Source organism: Rhinatrema bivittatum, chromosome 1 (assembly GCF_901001135.1).
Source record: "Rhinatrema bivittatum chromosome 1, aRhiBiv1.1, whole genome shotgun sequence".
NCBI lineage: Eukaryota > Metazoa > Chordata > Amphibia > Gymnophiona > Rhinatrematidae > Rhinatrema > Rhinatrema bivittatum.
The window spans coordinates 97473330-97495346 of record NC_042615.1 but is presented as its reverse complement, the minus strand read 5'-3'; the positions used below and the strand labels follow the sequence as shown (position 1 = coordinate 97495346).

Sequence of the window (22017 nt, the reverse complement as noted above, 5' to 3'; positions counted from 1 at the left end):
CCCCCACCCTCCTGACCCTCCCAAGACTTGCCAAAAGTACCTGGTGGTCCAGTGGGGTTCCTGGAGTGATCTCCTGCACTCGGGCCGTCGGCTGCTGGGATTCAAAATGGCGCCGATAGCCCCTGAGACATAGTAAGGGCAAAGGCTATTGGCACCATTTTGAATACTGGCAGCTGATGATCCGAGTGCAGGAGATCGCTCCAGGAACCCCACTGGACCACCAGGTACTTTTGGCAAATCTTGGGGGGGGGGTCAGGAGGGTGGGGGTTATAGATAAATAACTTTAAAGGGTTGGGATGGGGTTTTTTGGGGGGAACGAATGTATTTTTAACATATGAACGGATCGGGGGCCCCCGAGAACGGATGCAATGGATTTGGGCCCCTATGAATCTGAATCCCGAATGGGACGAATCCGTCCCTGCTGCACATCCCTAATGGAAAATCCAAACTTTTTTTCTCCTAAACAGCATTCTAATAAAGATTTTAAAACATTGGTTGAAACAAATAGAAGAGAAGACGCTGGAATGAGATAGGGTAATAGAAAAGGATGCATAATTGAGGTGGCAGACATGGGAATGACAAGTGTGTGAAAAGTTTAGGATTCTCTGAGAAGACCTCCCAATGACTTTAGCAGAGTTGTATATCTAGATGACAGCCAGGTGGATTTACTCCTACTGGAGGACAAGTAAATGTGCTAATAACGAAGGCATTTGTATGCTTTTGAAGAAGGCATCCTGAATGCTATTGGAAACCCTAAAGTATATGAGCTCAGAGACACTGGGCATATCTCGCAGTAATAATCCATTTATTGAGTTCAGAAACATGTCCTAATCATATCTCTGATAGTACATTTTAGACAATTTCTTTTAGATTTTTTTATAATAAATCATGTTTTATTTATATAGCATTTTTAAGCACAACATAACTGACAATGTGTTTTTTTGTCTCCTTTACAGCTTAACATGACATTCCATTTATTTATTGTGGCACTTGCTGGAGCCGGAGCAGCAGTTATTGCTATGGTAAGGTCCAAAGCACAATATTCAGAAATCCGGCAGGGTTTTTAATGGGACTTACGCACACAAGTCTCCTGCTGAATATACTTGGATAGAGCTAGGTACATAATTTTATCTGGGAATAGAATGGATTGTGATTTTTTTCAACCAGACTTCTGTCCATAACTATAGCCAGAGGGCGCTTAATATGGGCATTCACCAGCAAAAGTTTAGTCCCACCCCAGAACACCTCCATTGATGCCTCTTTTTGTCTCAATAGATTTTGTATTTGCATCCCAAAATGTAAGCAATTGACATAGTGAAATATGGGTTTGTATTTTGTGCACGTAACTTGAAAGGTTACCCACACAAAAGCTTTCAATACTGATTTCTTGGTGTTAGTAGGAATAACTTAGATGTTAACAGTTGGCATGTCTTACTGGCGTACAATGCTACAATATTTTCTCCCAGTGTACCAGTTTCATGAGGATATGGTCTTTATTACTAAATTGAAATACAATCGGTAGTTAGAATATAATTTAAACACATTTGGTTAATTGCTGCTGAGAAAAAAATAGATAATTTTTCAGAGCAGTTATGGAAATTCATTGCCATAACATTTTCACTGAACACCTTCTTTAAATATCTAGTATAATATTGAGACATAGCATGCTAAACATTAATTTCAATTCCATTTTAATCACGTTTTGCTTTCTAACTTTGTAACTCATTTGTTATAGGAGATGTCAAATGGAGAATGACTGTGTATTCCTTTAAATTTTAAACATTAATTAGCAGATATTTTAACATTAATTCATGATCAGAGTTAAAATATTTGCTTACATTCAGGAAGTATATTGCTCTGAATTCTGGATATATAAGTAGATAGGTCTGATCATTGTTGTGTTGTCTATGGTTTAAGAAATAGATATACATTTTAAAGTACTCAAAATAAGATACACTTCTATTTGTTTTTTAACCTTGATTATTTTTCTTGTAATTATTTATTTAAATATTTTTATATATACCGACATACACTTTGAGTATCACGTCGGTTTACATAAAAACATGAACTTGGCATAGTAGCGTTTTACAGGGAACTAGTCATATATACAAGTAACTTGCAAAAGAATAAATGAGAACACAGAAACTTAGCTTAAAGTGAATAATGTATGCTTGATTTACAGTATTTACAGAGGATTCATAAATAGAACGGCTTGTAAAGGGTAGGGAGTGGAAGCTGAGATGAAGTTAAAAAAGTAGGGGGGACGGGGGAGGCATGGGAAGGGGGGACTAGGGGAAGAAGAAAAAGATAGGAGGGGGTTGGGAGGGAAGAGGCCTGGGGGGAGAGAGTAGGGAGGGAAGGAGGGGGGGTGAGAGCTAGAGAGGGGTTCAGGGAGGTATTTAGCTAGTGTCAGTATACGCCTGTTTAAACAGTATTAAAATAAAGCTATAGAGACCATTTTGGAAACTATTTGAACAAAGAAAGCAACAATGACAATCTCTACATATGTAGAGAACTTGCAATAATAGACTTGTCTGTAAAGAACATAAATGAACATTTCTTCACTAAAACGTTCTCATTAGTGAGGAGAGTTTGAAGAGACTCTTAGCATAGGTAAGGCAAAAATAAACTGAAAATTTGAAAACCATTCATAGTTATCTATCTGAAATGACTTTTAAGCCATAATGTCACAGGCCAAAATATATCTTCATTCAAGCTTACAAAAAACTTGTTTATTTGTTGTTTTTTTTAAAGCAAGGGGTGGGAGTTTAATCCTTTTGATTTAGTCATGGTCATAATGTAATCCTGGGTAGCAGATTTTTACTCCCTGCTCCTAAATTCTCAATTCCAGTCAAAAGATCAAGAAAGAATCATCCATTTCATTGCTCAGGACTTACGCTTGGATTTTAGCTATCAAAAGGTCTAGAAATATCTTGTTTGTGATAGCTGAATAAACTAAAATTCCAGACAATATAAACTACAGCATGCACAGTCAGCTGAAGAATTGGTATATAACATGCTAATTAGCAGAAGACAGTAATTGTAGGGCTTTAAATTATTGGTTCTTCTGTTTTCAATGTTTTTAAGTCAGGCTGACAGATCTTTGCTTTATTTCTTTGAGCAACAGCTTTTAGGGGAATTTAATTTTGCTATGGAGTAAAATATAAAAAAACGTGTGGAATGCCATAATTTGCATTTTGATAGTGAGTTATAATCATTGCTATTTTGTTTTTGTTACTACCCTAAAATCACTGAAGAATTTTCAGTGCTCACTCACCATTATCTTCTCATAGTATTTTATCTTTTATGAATTGCAATATGTTTTGTTTTCTCATTTGTAGAGTATACAGTTCTGGATAATTTGCTTATCCAGATGTACATGAATTCAGACTGACAACGTGCTTTAGAACTAAAAGTATATTATGGCCTCATTTTACAACATGTTTAATTCTTTTTATTAAGTTTTTACAGTACAGTAATAACTTGATAATGGTTAGTTCTTATCCATGATCAAGAAAACCACTTCCAATATAAGAACAACTAGAAATACTATAACCCTCATTCCTTCCCCCCAATCTTCAACCCAAACCCAGAATCAAAATATGTCATCTTTCCTATCAGGTTCTCTCATTCATCCGTCAAGTTATTAACAATCATACTACAAGCTAGGGGTGTGCATTTGTTTTCAACGCATATGTAAAACGCAACGTAATTTTTTTTTTAACTTAAAAAAGTGATGAGGCGAAAACGATCGGATTTCCAACTTATTCAACATAGCTATGTTGAATACGTTGGAAATCGCGATTGTTGATCCTAAATAAAAATTTAAACCCCTCACCCTCCTTAATCCCCCCCCCAAGACTTACCAAAACTCCCCAAGCTGGCCAAAAGTTCCGTTTGGGTCCAACGAGGGGTCCGGGAGCGGAACCGCGGTGGACCACGTGACGTCGGCGTCACGTCAGAGTGACGCGGACGTCACGTGATTCCCCGCGCGTCCGCTCCCGGACCCTCGTTGGACCCAAACGGAACTTTTGGCCAGCTTGGGGGGGAGTGACGCGGACGTCACGTGATTCCCCGCGCGTCCGCTCCCGGACCCTCGTTGGACCCAAACGGAACTTTTGGCCAGCTTGGGGGGGTCAGGAGGCCCCCCCAAGCTGGCCAAAAGTTCCGTTTGGGTCCAACGAGGGTCCGGGAGCGGACGCGCGGGGAATCACGTGACGTCCGCGTCACTCCGACGTGACGCCGATGTCACGTGCTCCTCGCAAAGGAATACAGGAATGGCGTCCTGACTCTCTGCTGGACCACCAGGGAGTTTTGGTAAGTCTTGGGGGGGGATTAAGGAGGGTGAGGGGTTTAAATTTTTATTTAGGGAATCGGTGCACGTATGGACATAGACTCAACTTATGGAATTCTAAATATGTCCATATTGACCGAAATTGACCCCCCCTTTCGACTTATGGACTTATGAACATAAACTTTTGGTCTGCACATCCCTACTACAAGCTGTGGGTATGACTGTAAATACATGTTCCATGTTTGTAAAAACATAGGCTTCACTCTAAGCTCATATTTAACAACACACTTTTCCATTATACACAATTGAAAAGTGGTGTTTCTCAGGTGCATTATTGTCAGTGACTCTAATGAAATCCACTTCTGCAATATTGCCTTTTTAGCAAGTAATAATAGTTTTCTAAACCATAGTTGCATAAAGCGATCTCGTAAGGGTACTTGGCTTACATTATCAAACAATATCCCTCTTGCATTCGGAGGTACTGTAAGTCCAGTAACTTAAAAAAATCCAGTCCAGTACTTTCCATCGGAATTCTTGTATTTTAAAATATGTCCAAAATTGATGATCAAGAGTTCCTATCCAGTTGTTACACGTTTTATAAAGACCTGACACAACCAGATGCATATTTTTAGCTTGCTTCTGTGAAATATAAAAGCATGATAAAAATTTGTATTGAGTTTGTTTTTAGTTGAAAAATGAATAAAGAAACAAATGAAAAAAAAATCAGCATACGTCTGACTCGTGAACTCAATGGTTATTTTGTCCCACCTTAGATAGGCTCTGTAAATTTACATGAATTGTTCCTTTGAATTAGAATAGTCCTTGTTTCTATGCACATTATCATAGTATAGTAATGCAGCCCAGGCTTTGTCTGCACAATCATCGGGAATAATGAATTTTATGTCAAAGTACAGCTATTGTAAAATGAAAAGATGTGAGCAAAATATAAATAAATATATCTATAATAAGACAGATAAATAAATAAATAAATTGGGGGTTGGGGAAACGTGTTGTATGAACTTAAGAGCATTAAAATCTAACTTCAGTCTCTCTGTCTTTCAGTCCTGGAATCTCACAGATTTAATCAAGAGCAATACTGTCTCTATTGTGCAAAGTTCTTACAGCATAAAACTAGCTTGATAACTTAGGGGCAGATTTTAACACCTATGTGCGTGGCCTACATTTATGCGCGCTATCTGGCGCACAAATGTACGCCCGATTTTATAACATGCGCGTGCAGCCGCGTACATGTTATAAAATCAGGGGTCAGTGCACGCAAGGGGGTGCACACAAGTGCACCTTGCGCATGCCGAGCCCTCAGGGAGACCAGCTGGCTTTCCCCATTCCCTCCCCACCTTCCCCTCCCTTCCCCTACCTGTCCCACCCCCAGCCCGAAACCACCCTGTACCTTTGTTGTAGAAGCCGGCCAAGTGCCAGCGCACAATCCCCCAGCACAGTGGCAAAGGGCCGCTGTGCCGGAGTCCTCGGTCATGCCTTCTGGACCGCCCGTGGACCGCCCCACCACGCCCCCAGACCATCTGCCCCACCCCAGCCCGTCCCTGCCCGCCCATTTAGAAAAGCCCCGGAAATAAGTGTGTCCCGGGGCTTTACGCGCACCGCCGAGCATTTTGAAAATAGGCCCGGTGTGCGTAGGGCTTTGAAAATCTGCCCCTTAGTGTTTGGTATAATGCATGTCCTTACATGGGATTCAGGTTTTCTGGGTTGACTGAGGCTGGCAGCATGTTGAAGGTGTCATGCATTAGGGATGTGAATCGTGTCCTCGATCGTCTTAACGATCGATTTCGGCTGGGAGGGGGAGGGAATCGTATTGTTGCCGTTTGGGGGGGTAAAATATCGTGAAAAATCGTGAAAAATCGTGAAAAATCAAAAAAACGTAAAATCGCAAAACCGGCACATTAAAACCCCCTAAAACCCACCCCCGACCCTTTAAATTAAATCCCCCACCCTCCCGAACCCCCCCCCAAATGACTTAAATAACCTGCGGGTCCAGCGGCGGTCCGGAACGGCAGCGGTCCGGAACGGGCTCCTGCTACTGAATCTTGTTGTCTTCAGCCGGCGCCATTTTCCAAAATGGCGCCGAAAAATGGCGGCGGCCATAGACGAACACGATTGGACGGCAGGAGGTCCTTCCGGACCCCCGCTGGACTTTTGGCAAGTCTTGTGGGGGTCAGGAGGCCCCCCCCCAAGCTGGCCAAAAGTTCCTGGAGGTCCAGCGGGGGTCAGGGAGCGATTTCCCGCCGCGAATCGTTTTCGTACGGAAAATGGCGCCGGCAGGAGATCGACTGCAGGAGGTCGTTCAGCGAGGCGCCGGAACCCTCGCTGAACGACCTCCTGCAGTCGATCTCCTGCCGGCGCCATTTTCCGTACGAAAACGATTCGCGGCGGGAAATCGCTCCCTGACCCCCGCTGGACCTCCAGGAACTTTTGGCCAGCTTGGGGGGGGCCTCCTGACCCCCACAAGACTTGCCAAAAGTCCAGCGGGGGTCCGGAAGGACCTCCTGCCGTCCAATCGTGTTCGTCTATGGCCGCCGCCATTTTTCGGCGCCATTTTGGAAAATGGCGGCGGCTGAAGACAACAAGATTCAGTAGCAGGAGCCCGTTCCGGACCGCTGCCGTTCCGGACCGCCGCTGGACCCGCAGGTTATTTAAGTCATTGGGGGGGGGGGGTTCGGGAGGGTGGAGGATTTAATTTAAAGGGTCGGGGGTGGGTTTTAGGGGGTTTTAGTGTGCCGGCTCACGATTCTAACGATTTATAACGATAAATCGTTAGAATCTCTATTGTATTGTGTTCCATAACGGTTTAAGACGATATTAAAATTATCGGACGATAATTTTAATCGTCCTAAAACGATTCACATCCCTATCATGCATACCTCTAATTGTTGGAAGGGCTATGAAGGAAAGGAAAAGTGAGTGAAACAGGACAAGCTCTCATACTAGCTTATGTTCCACTGGAAGCATAACAGTATTCCAAACTTTGCTAGTGTATATGCTGCTGCAAATGCTAGCAACTCTTAAGCCTGAGGGCTAGATTTACAACATATCTGACAAGTGGCTTGAAAAAAAAGGATGAAATCTTAAAATTTCTGCCGATATTTTAACCTTATACTGCTATTGATAGTCACAACCTTCATATGATGGTAGTACTCCATGTCATTTGTCTTGTGACAATAGGATACTAAGGAACTAGCCTTTGATCTATAGCTGGAGACACCAAAAAAAACAAACAAAAAACTAAACAAAGTAGTTGTACATTGTGTTTTAATTGACTGCAATTAGTATTTTTGTTAAATGCAATGTTCTCAGTGCAATCTTTGAATGTTTGCACAGTGTGTAATTAGAGTAGCAGCTGTGATGATGGCATTATACAGTTAGACATGGTGCAGCCATCATGATGGCAATGAGTATGAAATTTTAGTCTTGATGAAAACAGTAGAGTTTAGCTTAGAAATAATATGAAAGGAAACTAAATCATCAAAGAGCAGCAATCTATAGCATTTTACCAGTTATCACAATGATGCACTGTCAGCAACCTTGACTTCAGAGGAGCTGCAGCAGATTTGGACTGCTAGCATTTTTAAATTACCAGATCTATATTTAATGTACAAAACTTTAAATTATGTACATTTGTAAACAGAGAATTAGTAAAGTCCATGAGTGTTGAGTAATATATCTATATTTTTAGATATTAACCCAGTAAAATTTTTAGTAACTAAAGGTCTGATATATTAAAGGTTTTTTTCTCATTTTGGCTCCTATCTATACTGAAACTGCACATTAATGATTAGTTTTAATGAAATGTAGTTAATTCAATATTCAGTAAGGGTTACACGGTGGTTATGCTCATAAAATCAGTACATACACTCAACGCACAATTAAACTCTGGAATTTGTTGCCAGAGGATGTGGTTAGTGCAGTTAGTATAGCTGTGTTTAAAAAAGGATTGGATAAGTTCTTGGAGGAGAAGTCCATTACCTGCTATTAAGTTCACCTAGAGAATAGCCACTGCCATTAGCAACGGTAACATGGAATAGACTTAGTTTTGGGTACTTGCCAGGTTCTTATGGCCTGGATTGGCCACTGTTGGAAACAGGATGCTGGGCTTGATGGACCCTTGGTCTGACCCAGTATGGCATATTCTTATGTTCTTATGTTCTTAAGTAGGGTATACAAACATATATGTATTTTGGAAACATTGGGGTGAATTTTCAAAATGTTATGTGTGTAAAAATTAGCATAGATGTGTATAAGTATTCTCTATTCATGTATTCTCTATTTTATAAAAATAAAAATATGTGTGTGTTTTCATTTTCATGTGAATATATATGGCAGTCTAAGGATTTTCTGTAGCAGGGCCAATATTTCTGCATGCAAGTTGCTATTTTAATTGACACTCATGCATGTAAGAATTGCCAAATTACATAATTTTACATCTGCTAATAATCTGGTGTATGTTATATTAAACATGTTTATAGTATAGTACTGACTGGGTGGGAAGTCTGGATGAACTGGTGAGAGATCAGGCTGAAGAACAAAGAGGGTCTCAAAGATCTGAAGAAGGAATGGGTGAATTAGTGGACTAATTGGTAAAACTAAAATTTTGATGTACGCCTGTTTTAAAATACACTGATTTATGCGAGCAAGTCCTACTTTATTTTCACAAGTAAAATATACACTGGTTTATTTTTACAATAGGTAGGAAAAGTATGCACAGTCAAGGCACTGACATATTCTCTTTCAGTGCATCATATATATTCACGTGCAAGCCTACATGCGTGTATATGTTGCGGGATAGCGATATATACATATTTTATAAATAGCTTGTCTATCATCACATGGGTTATGATGTACTAGCATAAATCAGCTTACCACTATCTACTACTACTCGACATTATGATTATGCACATACTTGCGGTGTTATGCATAAATGTTAACAGGGAGAAAAAGTAACAGTTTTAAGGGCATTCTGAGGTAGGGTTATGAAGTACCCTCCCAAGTTGCTATCTTGTAAGTGGGTAATACATGCATACATTGCCAAACTTGTCCGTTGCATGCTTTTGCACCTGCTGATTAAGGCACAGAAGTGAAATTGTAATTGACTTTTGTCTGCAGTTTTGGGTTGGAGGTCTGGATTAAGTGGTAGGTGATTAGGTTGAAGTGCTAGAAGGTCTGGGTGAACTGGTGGAGAGCCTGGATGAACTGCTGAAGTTGTCAGCAAACTGGTGATTGCAATACATGCTCAAGTAAGTATACTCAGAAGTGGAATACACATATTCTTAAGAAAATATATTTTCAAAGTGGACTTACATGCATAAGCTCTATTTGAAAATTTGCAGGTAGGCACAACCCTTGTGTGGCACACATGTGCGCATTTATGCCTGCATGGAAACAGGTGGCAATGTTCACACATACATTTGCATACATACTTTCAATTTTAGAAAATAGGCATGTAAAACCCTTTCCCACCCTAATTCTGCTCTGGGAACACTTCTTTCAAGTACACATAAAAGTATACATACAGCGCTGCATATGTTTAGTAGCACTATAGAAATGTTAAATAGTAGTAGTAGTAGTAGTAGTAATAGTAGTAATAGTATGCTTTTGCACATAGTTTTGCACCTACATCAATCAGCACGTATATGCTTTTGAAAATGTATTCCATTATGTACATAAAGTAAAAGTACAAAATTTGGCATTTAATGCCTATTAACTATAGTAACACAACTTAGTAGATAGGTCCTTAGGGGTCAATGGAATAATGCTTAGTAAATAGGATACTAAATTATAAGCACAGAAACATAGAATATGATGGCATAAGGACCATAATGCTCACCTATTCTGCCCAATTCTAAGGAAGTAAATGCACTTCAAGGAAAGCTCTAAATGAAGACCATTGGCCAGGTATGTCAGGCAGCCTGCGATAGTAGAATCAACTGGCAGATAGGGGTATGCATCCGTTTTCCACATATTTGTGATCCGCAACATATTTTGTCCTATCTGTTAAATACGTGGGGAGGCGAAACGCATCGCGACTCCCCACGTATTTAACGGATTTCTGTTTTATTCGGCCACCTAAATAAAAATTTAAACAAACCCTCCTGAACCCCCCCCCCCCAAGACTTACCAAAACTCCCTGGTGGTCCAGCGGGGGGTCCGGGAACTATCCCCTGCACTCATACCCTCGGTGCTGGTTTCATCATGGCGCCGATAGCCTTTGTCACAGGGGCTACCGGTGCCATTGGTCAGCCCCTGTCACATGGCCATCAGCGCCATCTTGTGCTCCTACCATGTGACAGGGGCTGACCAATGGCACCGGTAGCCCCTGTGATATAGTATGGACAAAGGCTATCAGCGCCATTTTGAGTCCTGGCATCGGACGGCCGGCGTGCAGGAGGTCGCTCCGGGACCCCCGTTGGACCCTCAGGGACTTTTGGCCAGCTTGGGGGGGCCTCCTGACCCCCACAAGACTTGCCAAAAGTCCAGCGGGGGTCTGGGAGCGACCTCCTGCATGCCGGTCGTCCGATGCCAATACTCAAAATGGCGCCGATCGCCTTTGCCCTCACTATGTCACAGGTACTGACTGTCGGCCCCTGTGACATAGTGAGGGCAAAGGTGATCGGCGCCATTTTGAACACTGGCAGCAGATCACTTTCCTGTCTTTAGCCAGTTTGTAATCCACAAAAGGACATCACCACCTATCCCTTGACTTTATGCTTTTCTTAGAAGTCGCCTTTTGAAAATCCAAGTACACTATATCTACTGGTTTACCTTTATCCACATGTTTATTAACTCCCTTAAAAAAGTGGAGCAGATTTGTGAGGCAAGAATTGCCTTGTGTAAAGCCATGCTGACTTTGTTCCATTAAACCATGTCTTTCTATATGTTCTGTGATTTTGATGTTTAGAACACTTTCCACTATTTTTCCTGGCACTGAAGACAGGCTAACCGGTCTGTAGTTTCCCAGATCACCCCCTGGAGCCCTTTTTAAATATTGGGGTTACATTAGCTATCCTCCAGTCTTCAGGTACAATGGATGATTTTAATGATAGGTTACAAATTTTTATTAATAGGTCTGAAATTTCATTTTTTAGTTCCTTCAGAACCCTGGGGTGTATACCATCCGGTCCAGATGCTTTACTACTCTTCAGTTTGTCAATCAGGCCTGCCACATTTTCTAGGTTCACATTGATTTGGTTCAGTCCATCTGAATCATTACCCATGAAAACCTTCTCCACTATGTGTGCCTCCCTAACATCCTCTTCAGTAAACACCGAAGCAAAGAAATAATTTCATCTTTCCATGATGGCCTTATCTTCTCTAAGTGCCCCTTTAACCCCTCAATCATCTAATGATCCAACTGACTCCCACAGGCTTTCTGCTTCAGATATATTTTAAAAAGTTTTTACTGTGCGTTTTTCCCTCCATGGCCAACTTCTTTTCAAATTCTCTCTTAGCCTCTTAGCTGGAACTTCACCACTAGCAACCTGGGGTTCCCTGAGGTTGAGCCTTTGGTTACCCAGGCCGCCTGGTCTTTGGTGGGCCTCGCAGGATCTCCTTGAGATAAACTTCAGGGGAGAACCCACCACGATCAAGGGTGCGCAGTCGATGTTTAGGCTAAACGTCCAAGGTTCCAAAGAAGGCCAGAAGAGAGTCTCTGAATATATGGCAAGGAATATAAGGCCAGAGTCAAGATAGCGTAGTCAGCCAAAGCAGGGGTCAATACCAGTGGTCAGTCCATGGATAGTGTTGCGATCGTCGCTGCCCGACGTCTCCACTCCGCCCACCTTACCTCTTTGGTGACTCCCTCTTCACTAGTTGGATGTTTGGCTGCCGCAACGTCATCTTGCCGACCTCCTCCGGCATCCCCGGACCAACTAGATGCTGCATGCCTCCATGTTTCCCAGAAGCCTAAGGGCATAAGTGCGGCGTGGCCCCGACTCAAGAACCAGCAGTGGCGCAAACCTCAGGGGCGTCCCCTTGAGATGACTTCATCAGCACTGGATATTTAAGGTCTCTGAAATTGTTAACTAATTGAGTTAGCAAAGGTTTTCCTAGCTTCCTCCAGTTATCGCTGCGGATGGGATTCGCTCTCCACCTACCTTGCTACTCTGCCTCCTCGGACTTTACCAGGGGTACCCACTCCTCGGGCGCCTCAATTTCTTTTTTGCCTTTCAGGTCGCATTCTGGAACCGGTATTCACTCCTCGAGGGCCCACATTCTTGGACCTGCTTCTGAATACCACTTCTGCCAGGAAGTCATCGCTGCCTATAACACCAGTGAGTTACCATCTTTCTCTCAGAGCTTTCCCTGGAACCAGGTACACGCTCCTCGAGGGCCTAATCCATTCCAGCTCCTGGGTTGCTTCTAGAGACTATTGTTTGAGTGTTACCATCAAGGTTCTATTCTGAACTCTGCATACCCTACCTACTCACTATACTTAGTTTCTCTACAGCTCTGCCACCCTGGGATCGCTGTTCCAGTATCTGAGGGACTACAGCCCAGCTGGGCGATTCCAGCTCACTACTGCCACCTCTGGTGGTTCAATATACTGTTAATAAAAGAACTAGTGTGTTTCTGTCTCCAAACTCTGAGCCTGACCGGTGGTCCCTCTAGGGATCTTTTCCCAGGGGCGTGGTCATCTGCCACGGCCCAAGGATCCACCCACAACTATCCCAAACAATAACAGATAGTCAGCCAAAGCAGAGGTTAGGTTCCAGGCAGCAGTCAGACGTGGTCAGTGGTCAGGCAGAGGTCGGTTCCAGGCAGCGTGCAGACGTGGTCAGTGTTCAGGCAGAGGTCAGTTCCAGGCAGTGTGTAGACGTGGTCGAGGAAACAGGCAAAGGTCAAATCCAGGCAGCGATCAATGTAGTCAAGGACAGGCAGAGGTCAATACTGAGAAGACAGCCCGAGAGGTACTATCTGGGGAGATGAAGGAACAGGAGGACGCAGGAACAGAAGGATGCTGGAACAGAAGGACACTGGAACAGGACTGGAACGAGACTGGAACAGGACTGGAACAAGACTGGAATGAGACTGGAACAAAGGCTGGAAACACAGAGGCAAACTAGAAATCACAGCATGATCGACCCGATTGCCAAGGCAAGGAAGTGCAGGCAGGCACTTCCTTTTAAGCAGCGTTCAATCAGAACGCTGCTTAAAAGCTGGGATCCACCCCTGGCCCTTTAAGGAGCTGGGTGGTCTGTGCGCACATGCCTAGGGGTGGGGCTGATGCCACAGAGGATGCTGAGCCCCGCCATGAGGCCTGACTGGAAGTGGAAGGCCTGGCAGCCACCACTGTGGGATGCCGAGGCCTAGCTGCGCTCACCACTGAAGCAGGGGCTGATGACCTGGGACCCGTGGAGACTTAGTGAGGTGAGCAGGCCTGGGAGTGGGCTGAGAGCAGACAGGACGCACAACAGTACCCCCCCTTCTAGACCTCCTCCTCCTCGAGCGAGGCTTGTTTGGGTGTGCCCTATGGAAGGCCTGTAGGAGATCCTTGTCAAGGATGTTTTGTGAGGGCTCCCAGGAGTTTTCTTTGGCCCCATTCCCTTCCCAGGAGAGAAGATATTCCCAGCAGCCTCGATGCCGATGGACGTTGAGGACTTCTCTTACCTGGAGGGTGTTGTCGGGTTCAGTGGAGACCTGCGGAGGAGGAGGATCTCTGCGTGAAGGCTAGGAGAGCACGAGTGGCTTTAACAGGGAAACGTGGAAGGTATTGTGGATACCCATGGATCGCGGCAACTGGCATTGGTAAGTTACCGCTCCAACATGACGGAGTATTGGGAATGGCCCAATATACTTTGGTACTAGGCGATGAGAAGGAAGCCACAGTCTGATGTTTTTGGTACTTAATCTCACCTTTAAAAAGTCATGGGATAGGTGGCGATGTCCTTTCGTGGATTGCAAACTGGCTAAAAGACAGGAAACAGAGAGTAGGATTAAATGGACAATTTTCTCAGTGAAAGGGAGTGGACAGTGGAGTGCCTCAGGGATCTGTATTGGGACCTTTACCTTTCAATATATTTATAAATGATCTGGAAAGAAATACGACGAGTGAGATAATCAAATTTGCAGATGACACAAAATTGTTCAGAGTAGTTAAATCACAAGCAGATTGTGATAAATTGCAGGAAGACCTTGTGAGACTGGAAAATTGGGCATCCAAATAGCAAATGAAATTTAATGTGGATAGGTGCAAGGTGATGCATATAGGGAAAAATAACCCATGCTATAATTACACAATGTTGGGTTCCATATTAGGTGCTACAACCCAAGAAAGAGATCTAGGAGTCATAGTGGAAAACACATTGAAATTGTCAGTTCAGTGTGCTGTGGCAGTCAAAAAAGCAAACAGAATGTTGGGAATTATTAGAAAGGGAATGGTGAATAAAACAAAAAATGTCATAATGCCTCTGTATCGCTCCATGGTGAGACCGCACCTTGAATACTGTATACAATTCTGGTCGCCGCATCTCAAAAAAGATATAATTGCGATGGAGAAGGTACAGAGAAGGGCTACCAAAATGATAAGGGGAATGGAACAACTCCTCTATGAGGAAAGACTAAAGAGGTTAGGACTTTTCAGCTTGGAGAAGAGACGGCTGAGGGGGGATATGAAAGAGGTGTTTAAAATCATGTGAGGTCTAGAACAGGTAGATGTGAATCGGTTATTTACTCTTTCGGATAGTAGAAAGACTAGTGGGCACTCCATGAAGTTAGCATGGGGCACATTTAAAACTAATCGGAGAAAGTTCTTTTTTACTCATCGCACAATTAAACTCTGGAATTTGTTGCCAGAGGATGTGGTTAGTGCAGTTAGTGTAGCTGTGTTTAAAAAAGGATTGGATGAGTTCTTGGAGGAGAAGTCCATTACCTGCTATTAAGTTCACCTAGAGAATAGCCACTGCCATTAGCAATGGTAACATGGAATAGACTTAGTTTTGGGTACTTGCCAGGTTTTTATGGCCTGGATTGGCCACTGTTGGAAACAGGATGCTGGGCTTGATGGACCCTTGGTCTGACCCAGTATGGCATTTTCTTATGTTCTTATGTTCTTTTGACCGGGTCGGAAGAATGGGGTTGACCTCCGATGATCATCAGCAACTTTTTTTGATCTTTCAGAAGCTTGGGTCAGATGCTCCTTTACTTGGTTCCATATGTTACGGATGGTCTGTGCAGTGAACTGCACTGCTGGTGAAGGCACGGAGAGGGGTACAGCAAGGGTAGTCATGGTTGATGTCCAAACACTACTGAAAATGGGGAGATGTCAATGACTGCAGCAATGTGTATGTTATGTGACAACTTGGCCCATGGTAGTAAGTCAGCCCAATTGTCCTGTTGGTGATTTACAAAAGACCTTAAGAATGTTTTCAGGGTACGATTAGTTTGTTTGGCTCGGCCATTAGCCTGAGGGTGGTAGGCTGAGGTGAATGTCAGATTGATGTTGAATTTCTGGAGTAATGATAGCCAGTATTTCGCGGTGAATTGTGGGCCTCGGTCTGACACTATTTCTTTGGGGAGGCTATGCAGGTGGAAGATATGCCTCAGGAACAGTTTGGTGAGTTGATGAGCCGATGGAAGGCTCCGCAGGGGAATAAAGTGTACCATCTTAGAGAAGCGGTCGATGATGACCCATATGACGGTGTTATCTTGAGATGGAGGCAAGTCGGTGATAAAATCAGTTGATATGCTGATCCAGGGTTCAGTGGGTGCTGGAAGTGGTTGGAGAAGTCCCCATGGCCGACCCATAGGGGGCTTTTGCTGTGCACATACAGGATATGAGTCAACGTAATTGCAGGAATCTGATACCATGCTGGGCCATCAGTAGAAGTTTCTTAACATTTCCAAGGTTCTGGCTTGACCAGGATGTCCAGCTAGCTTTGAGTCATGGGTCCAGCAGAGAACACATTCATGTAGTCAGCGTAGAACAACCATCTTTCCGGCGGGTACTGTGGTGGTAACTGCAAGGGATACACAGGCTGGATCAATAATGTGTCTTGGGGTGTTTGGTGTGTCCTCTGGCTCAAGAGAGCACAAGAGTGCATCTGCGCGGAGGTTCTTTGAGGCTAGCTGGTAGCGCAGCTCGAAATTGAATCTCTCAAAGAATAATGCCCATTGGGCTTGTCTTGGATTTAATAATTGCGCCTCTTTTAGGTGCTTCAGATTTTTGTGATCTGTGAATATAGTAAATTTGTGTTGAGCACTTTCTAGCCATGGGCGCCACTCCTGGAGTGCCAGTTTGACGACTAGGAGTTCATGGTCTCCAATTATGTAATTTTGCTCCACAGGTAAAAATTTATGGGACTAGAAAGAACACGGTACCAATGTACCTTTGGAGGAGTAGTGACTCAACACTTCCCTGGCTCTGATGGCAGACGTGTTGACCTCAACGACAAATGGGCAGTATGGGTCGGGGTGTGGTAAGCAGGGACCTGAACAGAATGTTTCTTTTAATGCATGGAATGCAGTTTGAGCCTTAGGGCTCCAAACTTGGAGATTAGTTCCTTTCTTGGTCATCGCAGTGAGTGGAGTGGCCAATGTGGAATAGTTGGCGATAAAGCTCCTGTAGTAATTCGTGAATCCAAGGCTGTGAGGCCTGGCTGGAAGTAGAAGGCCCGGCAATCACCGCCATGGGATTCCGAGACCTAGCTGCTAGGGATGTGAATCGTGTCCTCGATCGTCTTAACGATCGATTTCGGCTGGGAGGGGGAGGGAATCGTATTGTTGCCGTTTGGGGGGGTAAAATATCGTGAAAAATCGTGAAAATCGTTAAAAAATCGAAAAATCGAAAAATCGAAAAACCGGCACATTAAAACCCCCTAAAACCCACCCCCGACCCTTTAAATTAAATCCCCCACCCCCAAATAACTTAAATAACCTGCGGGTCCAGCGGCGGTCCGGAACGGCAGCGGTCCGGAACGGGCTCCTGCTCCTGCATCTTGTCGTCTTCGGCCGGCGCCATTTTCCAAAATGGCGTCGAAAAATGGCGGCGGCCATAGACGAAAAAGATTGGACGGCAGGAGGTCCTTCTGGACCCCCGCTGGACTTTTGGCAAGTCTCGTGGGGGTCAGGAGGCCCCCCACAAGCTGGCCAAAAGTTCCTGGAGGTCCAGCGGGGGTCAGGGAGCGATTTCCCGCCGCGAATCGTTTTCGTACAGGAAAATGGCGCCGGCAGGAGATCGACTGCAGGAGGTCGTTCAGCGAGGCGCCGGAACCCTCGCTGAACGACCTCCTGCAGTCGATCTCCTGCCGGCGCCATTTTCCGTACGAAAACGATTCGCGGCGGGAAATCGCTCCCTGACCCCCGCTGGACCTCCAGGAACTTTTGGCCAGCTTGTGGGGGGCCTCCTGACCCCCACGAGACTTGCCAAAAGTCCAGCGGGGGTCCGGAAGGACCTCCTGCCGTCCAATCTTTTTCGTCTATGGCCGCCGCCATTTTTGGCCTTAGGGCTCCAAACTTGGAGATTAGTTCCTTTCTTGGTCATCGCAGTGAGTGGAGTGGCCAATGTGGAATAGTTGGCGATAAAGCTCCTGTAGTAATTCGTGAATCCAAGGCTGTGAGGCCTGGCTGGAAGTAGAAGGCCCGGCAATCACCGCCATGGGATTCCGAGACCTAGCTGCTAGGGATGTGAATCGTGTCCTCGATCGTCTTAACGATCGATTTCGGCTGGGAGGGGGAGGGAATCGTATTGTTGCCGTTTGGGGGGGTAAAATATCGTGAAAAATCGTGAAAATCGTTAAAAAATCGAAAAATCGAAAAACCGGCACATTAAAACCCCCTAAAACCCACCCCCGACCCTTTAAATTAAATCCCCCACCCCCAAATAACTTAAATAACCTGCGGGTCCAGCGGCGGTCCGGAACGGCAGCGGTCCGGAACGGGCTCCTGCTCCTGCATCTTGTCGTCTTCGGCCGGCGCCATTTTCCAAAATGGCGTCGAAAAATGGCGGCGGCCATAGACGAAAAAGATTGGACGGCAGGAGGTCCTTCCGGACCCCCGCTGGACTTTTGGCAAGTCTCGTGGGGGTCAGGAGGCCCCCCACAAGCTGGCCAAAAGTTCCTGGAGGTCCAGCGGGGGTCAGGGAGCGATTTCCCGCCGCGAATCGTTTTCGTAAGGAAAATGGCGCCGGCAGGAGATCGACTGCAGGAGGTCGTTCAGCGAGGCGCCGGAACCCTCGCTGAACGACCTCCTGCAGTCGATCTCCTGCCGGCGCCATTTTCCGTACGAAAACGATTCGCGGCGGGAAATCGCTCCCTGACCCCCGCTGGACCTCCAGGAACTTTTGGCCAGCTTGTGGGGGGCCTCCTGACCCCCACGAGACTTGCCAAAAGTCCAGCGGGGGTCCGGAAGGACCTCCTGCCGTCCAATCTTTTTCGTCTATGGCCGCCGCCATTTTTCGGCGCCATTTTGGAAAATGGCGCCGGCCGAAGACGACAAGATGCAGGAGCAGGAGCCCATTCCGGACTGCTGCCGTTCCGGACCGCCGCTGGACCCGCAGGTTATTTAAGTTATTTGGGGGGGGTTCGGGAGGGTGGGGGATTTAATTTAAAGGGTCGGGGGTGGGTTTTAGGGGGTTTTAGTGTGCCGGCTCACGATTCTAACGATTTATAACGATAAATCGTTAGAATCTGTATTGTATTGTGTTCCATAACGGTTTAAGACGATATTAAAATTATCGGACGATAATTTTAATCGTCCTAAAACGATTCACATCCCTACTAGCTGCACTTGCCGCTGTAGCAGGGGATGACGACCTGGGACCCGTGGAGGACTTGGTGAGGTGAGTGGGCCCAGGCGAGGGCCGAGCGTGGACGAGACGCGCAACACTATCTTAAATCAAAGCAAATCAAAGTTTTGCTATAGAGACTCTTATTAAAGTGCCACGCAGGTCTTCCACTGATAGAGGTTGATCCAGATGAATCCTAAGAGTTTGATCCAGTTCTAGTTTTGCCCCATTGTATGTATGTATGGATTAGTACCAATTTCTCTAGGGTAGGAAGAAATACAAGTACAAAGTTGCAATAAAGCAAAATCAGAAGTGGTTCAGACTCTTTCTCTTTCTTTGTGTGCATATGTTTACATTGGTTCTGCGCATATCCATGAATTTTCAATGTGGATTTATGCACATGAATCCACTTTGAAAATTCAGTCCAAAGTCTCCAGATAAAAATACCTACAAACTTTGGACTACATTGGCTGCACTGTTCTTACAAATAGTCTGCTTTTGCTTGAGATTCTAAACAGTCAGCTAAACCTTTTTTCCCAGCTTTCAATATCAGAGAAAACTCAGTTCTTAATACTAAATATTTATTGACTAATGGACATTTAACACTCACTGCAAATGACATAGTATCAAGGATAGTATCACTGCAAATGACATGGTATCAAGGATAGTGATGAGAATTTCTGAAAGCCCATTAGTCAGAGGCAGATAACTGCATCTGTAGAAGATATTATTGGATTATGTGAAAAAAGTGATGCTCTAGAAGCCTGAATTGAAGAATTCAAGAAAAAATGTTAGCTTGCCATAGACCTTTTCCCAACAAGATGTGAGACTGTCTCAGGTTGCTTTTAGTCAAGGCTAGGGATGTGCATTCGTTTGTAACAAAATAGGAAATAGAGACGATATTTTCTATTTTGTTGTGGTTTGGGGGGGGGGGGCGATGAAATGATAGGAACACCCACAAAATTTTGTGTGGTTTTCTTATCATTTTTTGGGGGGAGGAGAAAGGGCACATAAAAAAACCCCAACCCAAACCCACTCCAACCCTTCAAATTTAATTAATTGCAACCCCTGATCCTCCTGACTCCCCAAGACGTGCCCAACCCCCCCCCCCCCCCACCCCCCCAAGACTTGCCAAAAGTCCCTGGTGGTCCAGCGGCATCTCGGGAGCGATCTCCCCCTCTCGGGTCGTTGGCTGCCACTAATCAAAATGGCGCCGGTGGCTCTTTGCCCTTACCATGTGAAAGAGGCTACTGGTGTGTCAGCCCCTGTCACATGATAGGAGCAGTGGATAGCCCGTGCCATTTTTTAAGATGGTGCCGGCCGTCCATTGCTCCTACCATGTGACAGAGGCTGGCCAATGGCACTGATAGCCCCTGCCACATGGTAAGGGCCATTGGTGCCATTTTGATTACTGGCAGCTGATGGCCCGAGAGCGGGAGATTGCTCCTGGGACCCCCTCTGGAGCACCAGGGACTTTCAGCAAGTTTTTTTTTTGGGGGGGGGGTTATAATTAATTACATTTGAAGAGTTGGGGTGGGTTTGGGATTTTCGTTTCGGGGCAGCCGAAAAAAAATCAGCCCGAACCTTGGGAAAATGAAATTTCCCACGGTGGGTCGATAACATCTCTAGTCAAGGCACCAAAAGGAAGAAGAAAATGGCACAGAGAGATAGAAATAGAGAGCAAACAGGAACAGATCCAATAAGAAGTTTAGAAACATTCAAATATTAACCAATCAAGATGGAGAAAACTTGTACCTTGTAGAAAATCTATGTCAGACATTCTCTTAAGATGTCACAGAGCAGCAGTATATTAGAGAAACAAAGAAATACATTCTGGAAACAGAACATCGGTTGTTTGAAAATTACTCTCCCTAAGATTATTTCTTATTTCAAAGGTAGTTTTTTTTAACCCAGTCATCTTCAGCTCTGGCCCACTCAAACCAACAGTCTGGTTTTCAGTATATGTACAACTAACATTCACAAGATTTATTTGCATACATTTGACCTGTAAAGCAGAACAATTTGCATCTTTCAGTTTTACTGTAAACAAAACCTATGTTGGGGATCATTTTTTTTATAACTATCTGGTTGGCCCTAGCAGTGTGCCTGTTCTGTGGGAGCAGATTGCTGATAAGATCCAATCAGGATTCAGACAGCAAACGAAAGCATAAGAGTCCAGAACTACACAGGATAATAACTTTTCATTAAATTGTTATTTATTTTTAATGGAGGTTTATCATATGGGAGGAGCAGTTCAGTATTGTTTATTTACAGTAAGATATGCTGCTAAAATATTATAATATTATTATTATTCTGTATCTTGATTTCTTCATTGGATTAGGCATGAATGGAATGTCAAAATAATAACTAATTGCATATCATGTTCCTTACAGGTCCACTACCTAATGGTTTTGTCAGCCAACTGGGCCTATGTGAAAGATGCATGCCGAATGCAAAAGTATGAAGACATTAAATCAAAGGAGGAGCAAGAACTTCATGACATCCATTCTACCCGCTCGAAAGAGCGACTCAATGCATACACATAAGTGAAGGCTTGCAATTCTAACATTTACATGCTTTGTTTAACTAAAGATCATCCAACCATGTAAAATCAAAATTAAAAGTGCATTTCACAAAAAACAGGATTGCTTGCCTGTCACCTAAATACAGTCATTGACTGACCAGCACTTGACTTCATAATTGGATAACAATAGTTTCTGTGATCATGGTATTTACTACAAAGCTCCTCTACAGCTTTTCCAAAATGATCAGAAGTCAATTTAGTTCTTTTTGATCACAAATACTAATTGTTGTTAAATACAGAGAGTTGATTTTTTAATCACTTTATGTGTGTTATACATATGTTTGTATTGTTTCTTGTATGTTTTTGAAAATATAAAACAACTTTTTATACTTTTTAGTTTTAATTTTAGTACAAATTTTACAGGTTTATTTCAAGGGACCATTGTACAGTAAA

At 44.1% G+C, this 22017-nt stretch overlaps 1 protein-coding gene across 1 annotated transcript in view; it reads left to right on the top strand.

The window, feature by feature from the left end:
- GPM6A (glycoprotein M6A) overlaps positions 1–21770 on the top strand; it is a 268715-nt gene extending 246945 nt beyond the window's left edge. The window contains exons 6-7 of the mRNA XM_029604319.1: positions 957–1022; positions 21434–21770. Coding sequence (XP_029460179.1) covers positions 957–1022; positions 21434–21586 — 219 coding nt within the window. The 3' untranslated portion in view covers positions 21587–21770. The remainder of the gene's footprint in view (positions 1–956; positions 1023–21433) is intronic.
- The last annotated feature ends 247 nt before the right edge of the window (positions 21771–22017 follow it).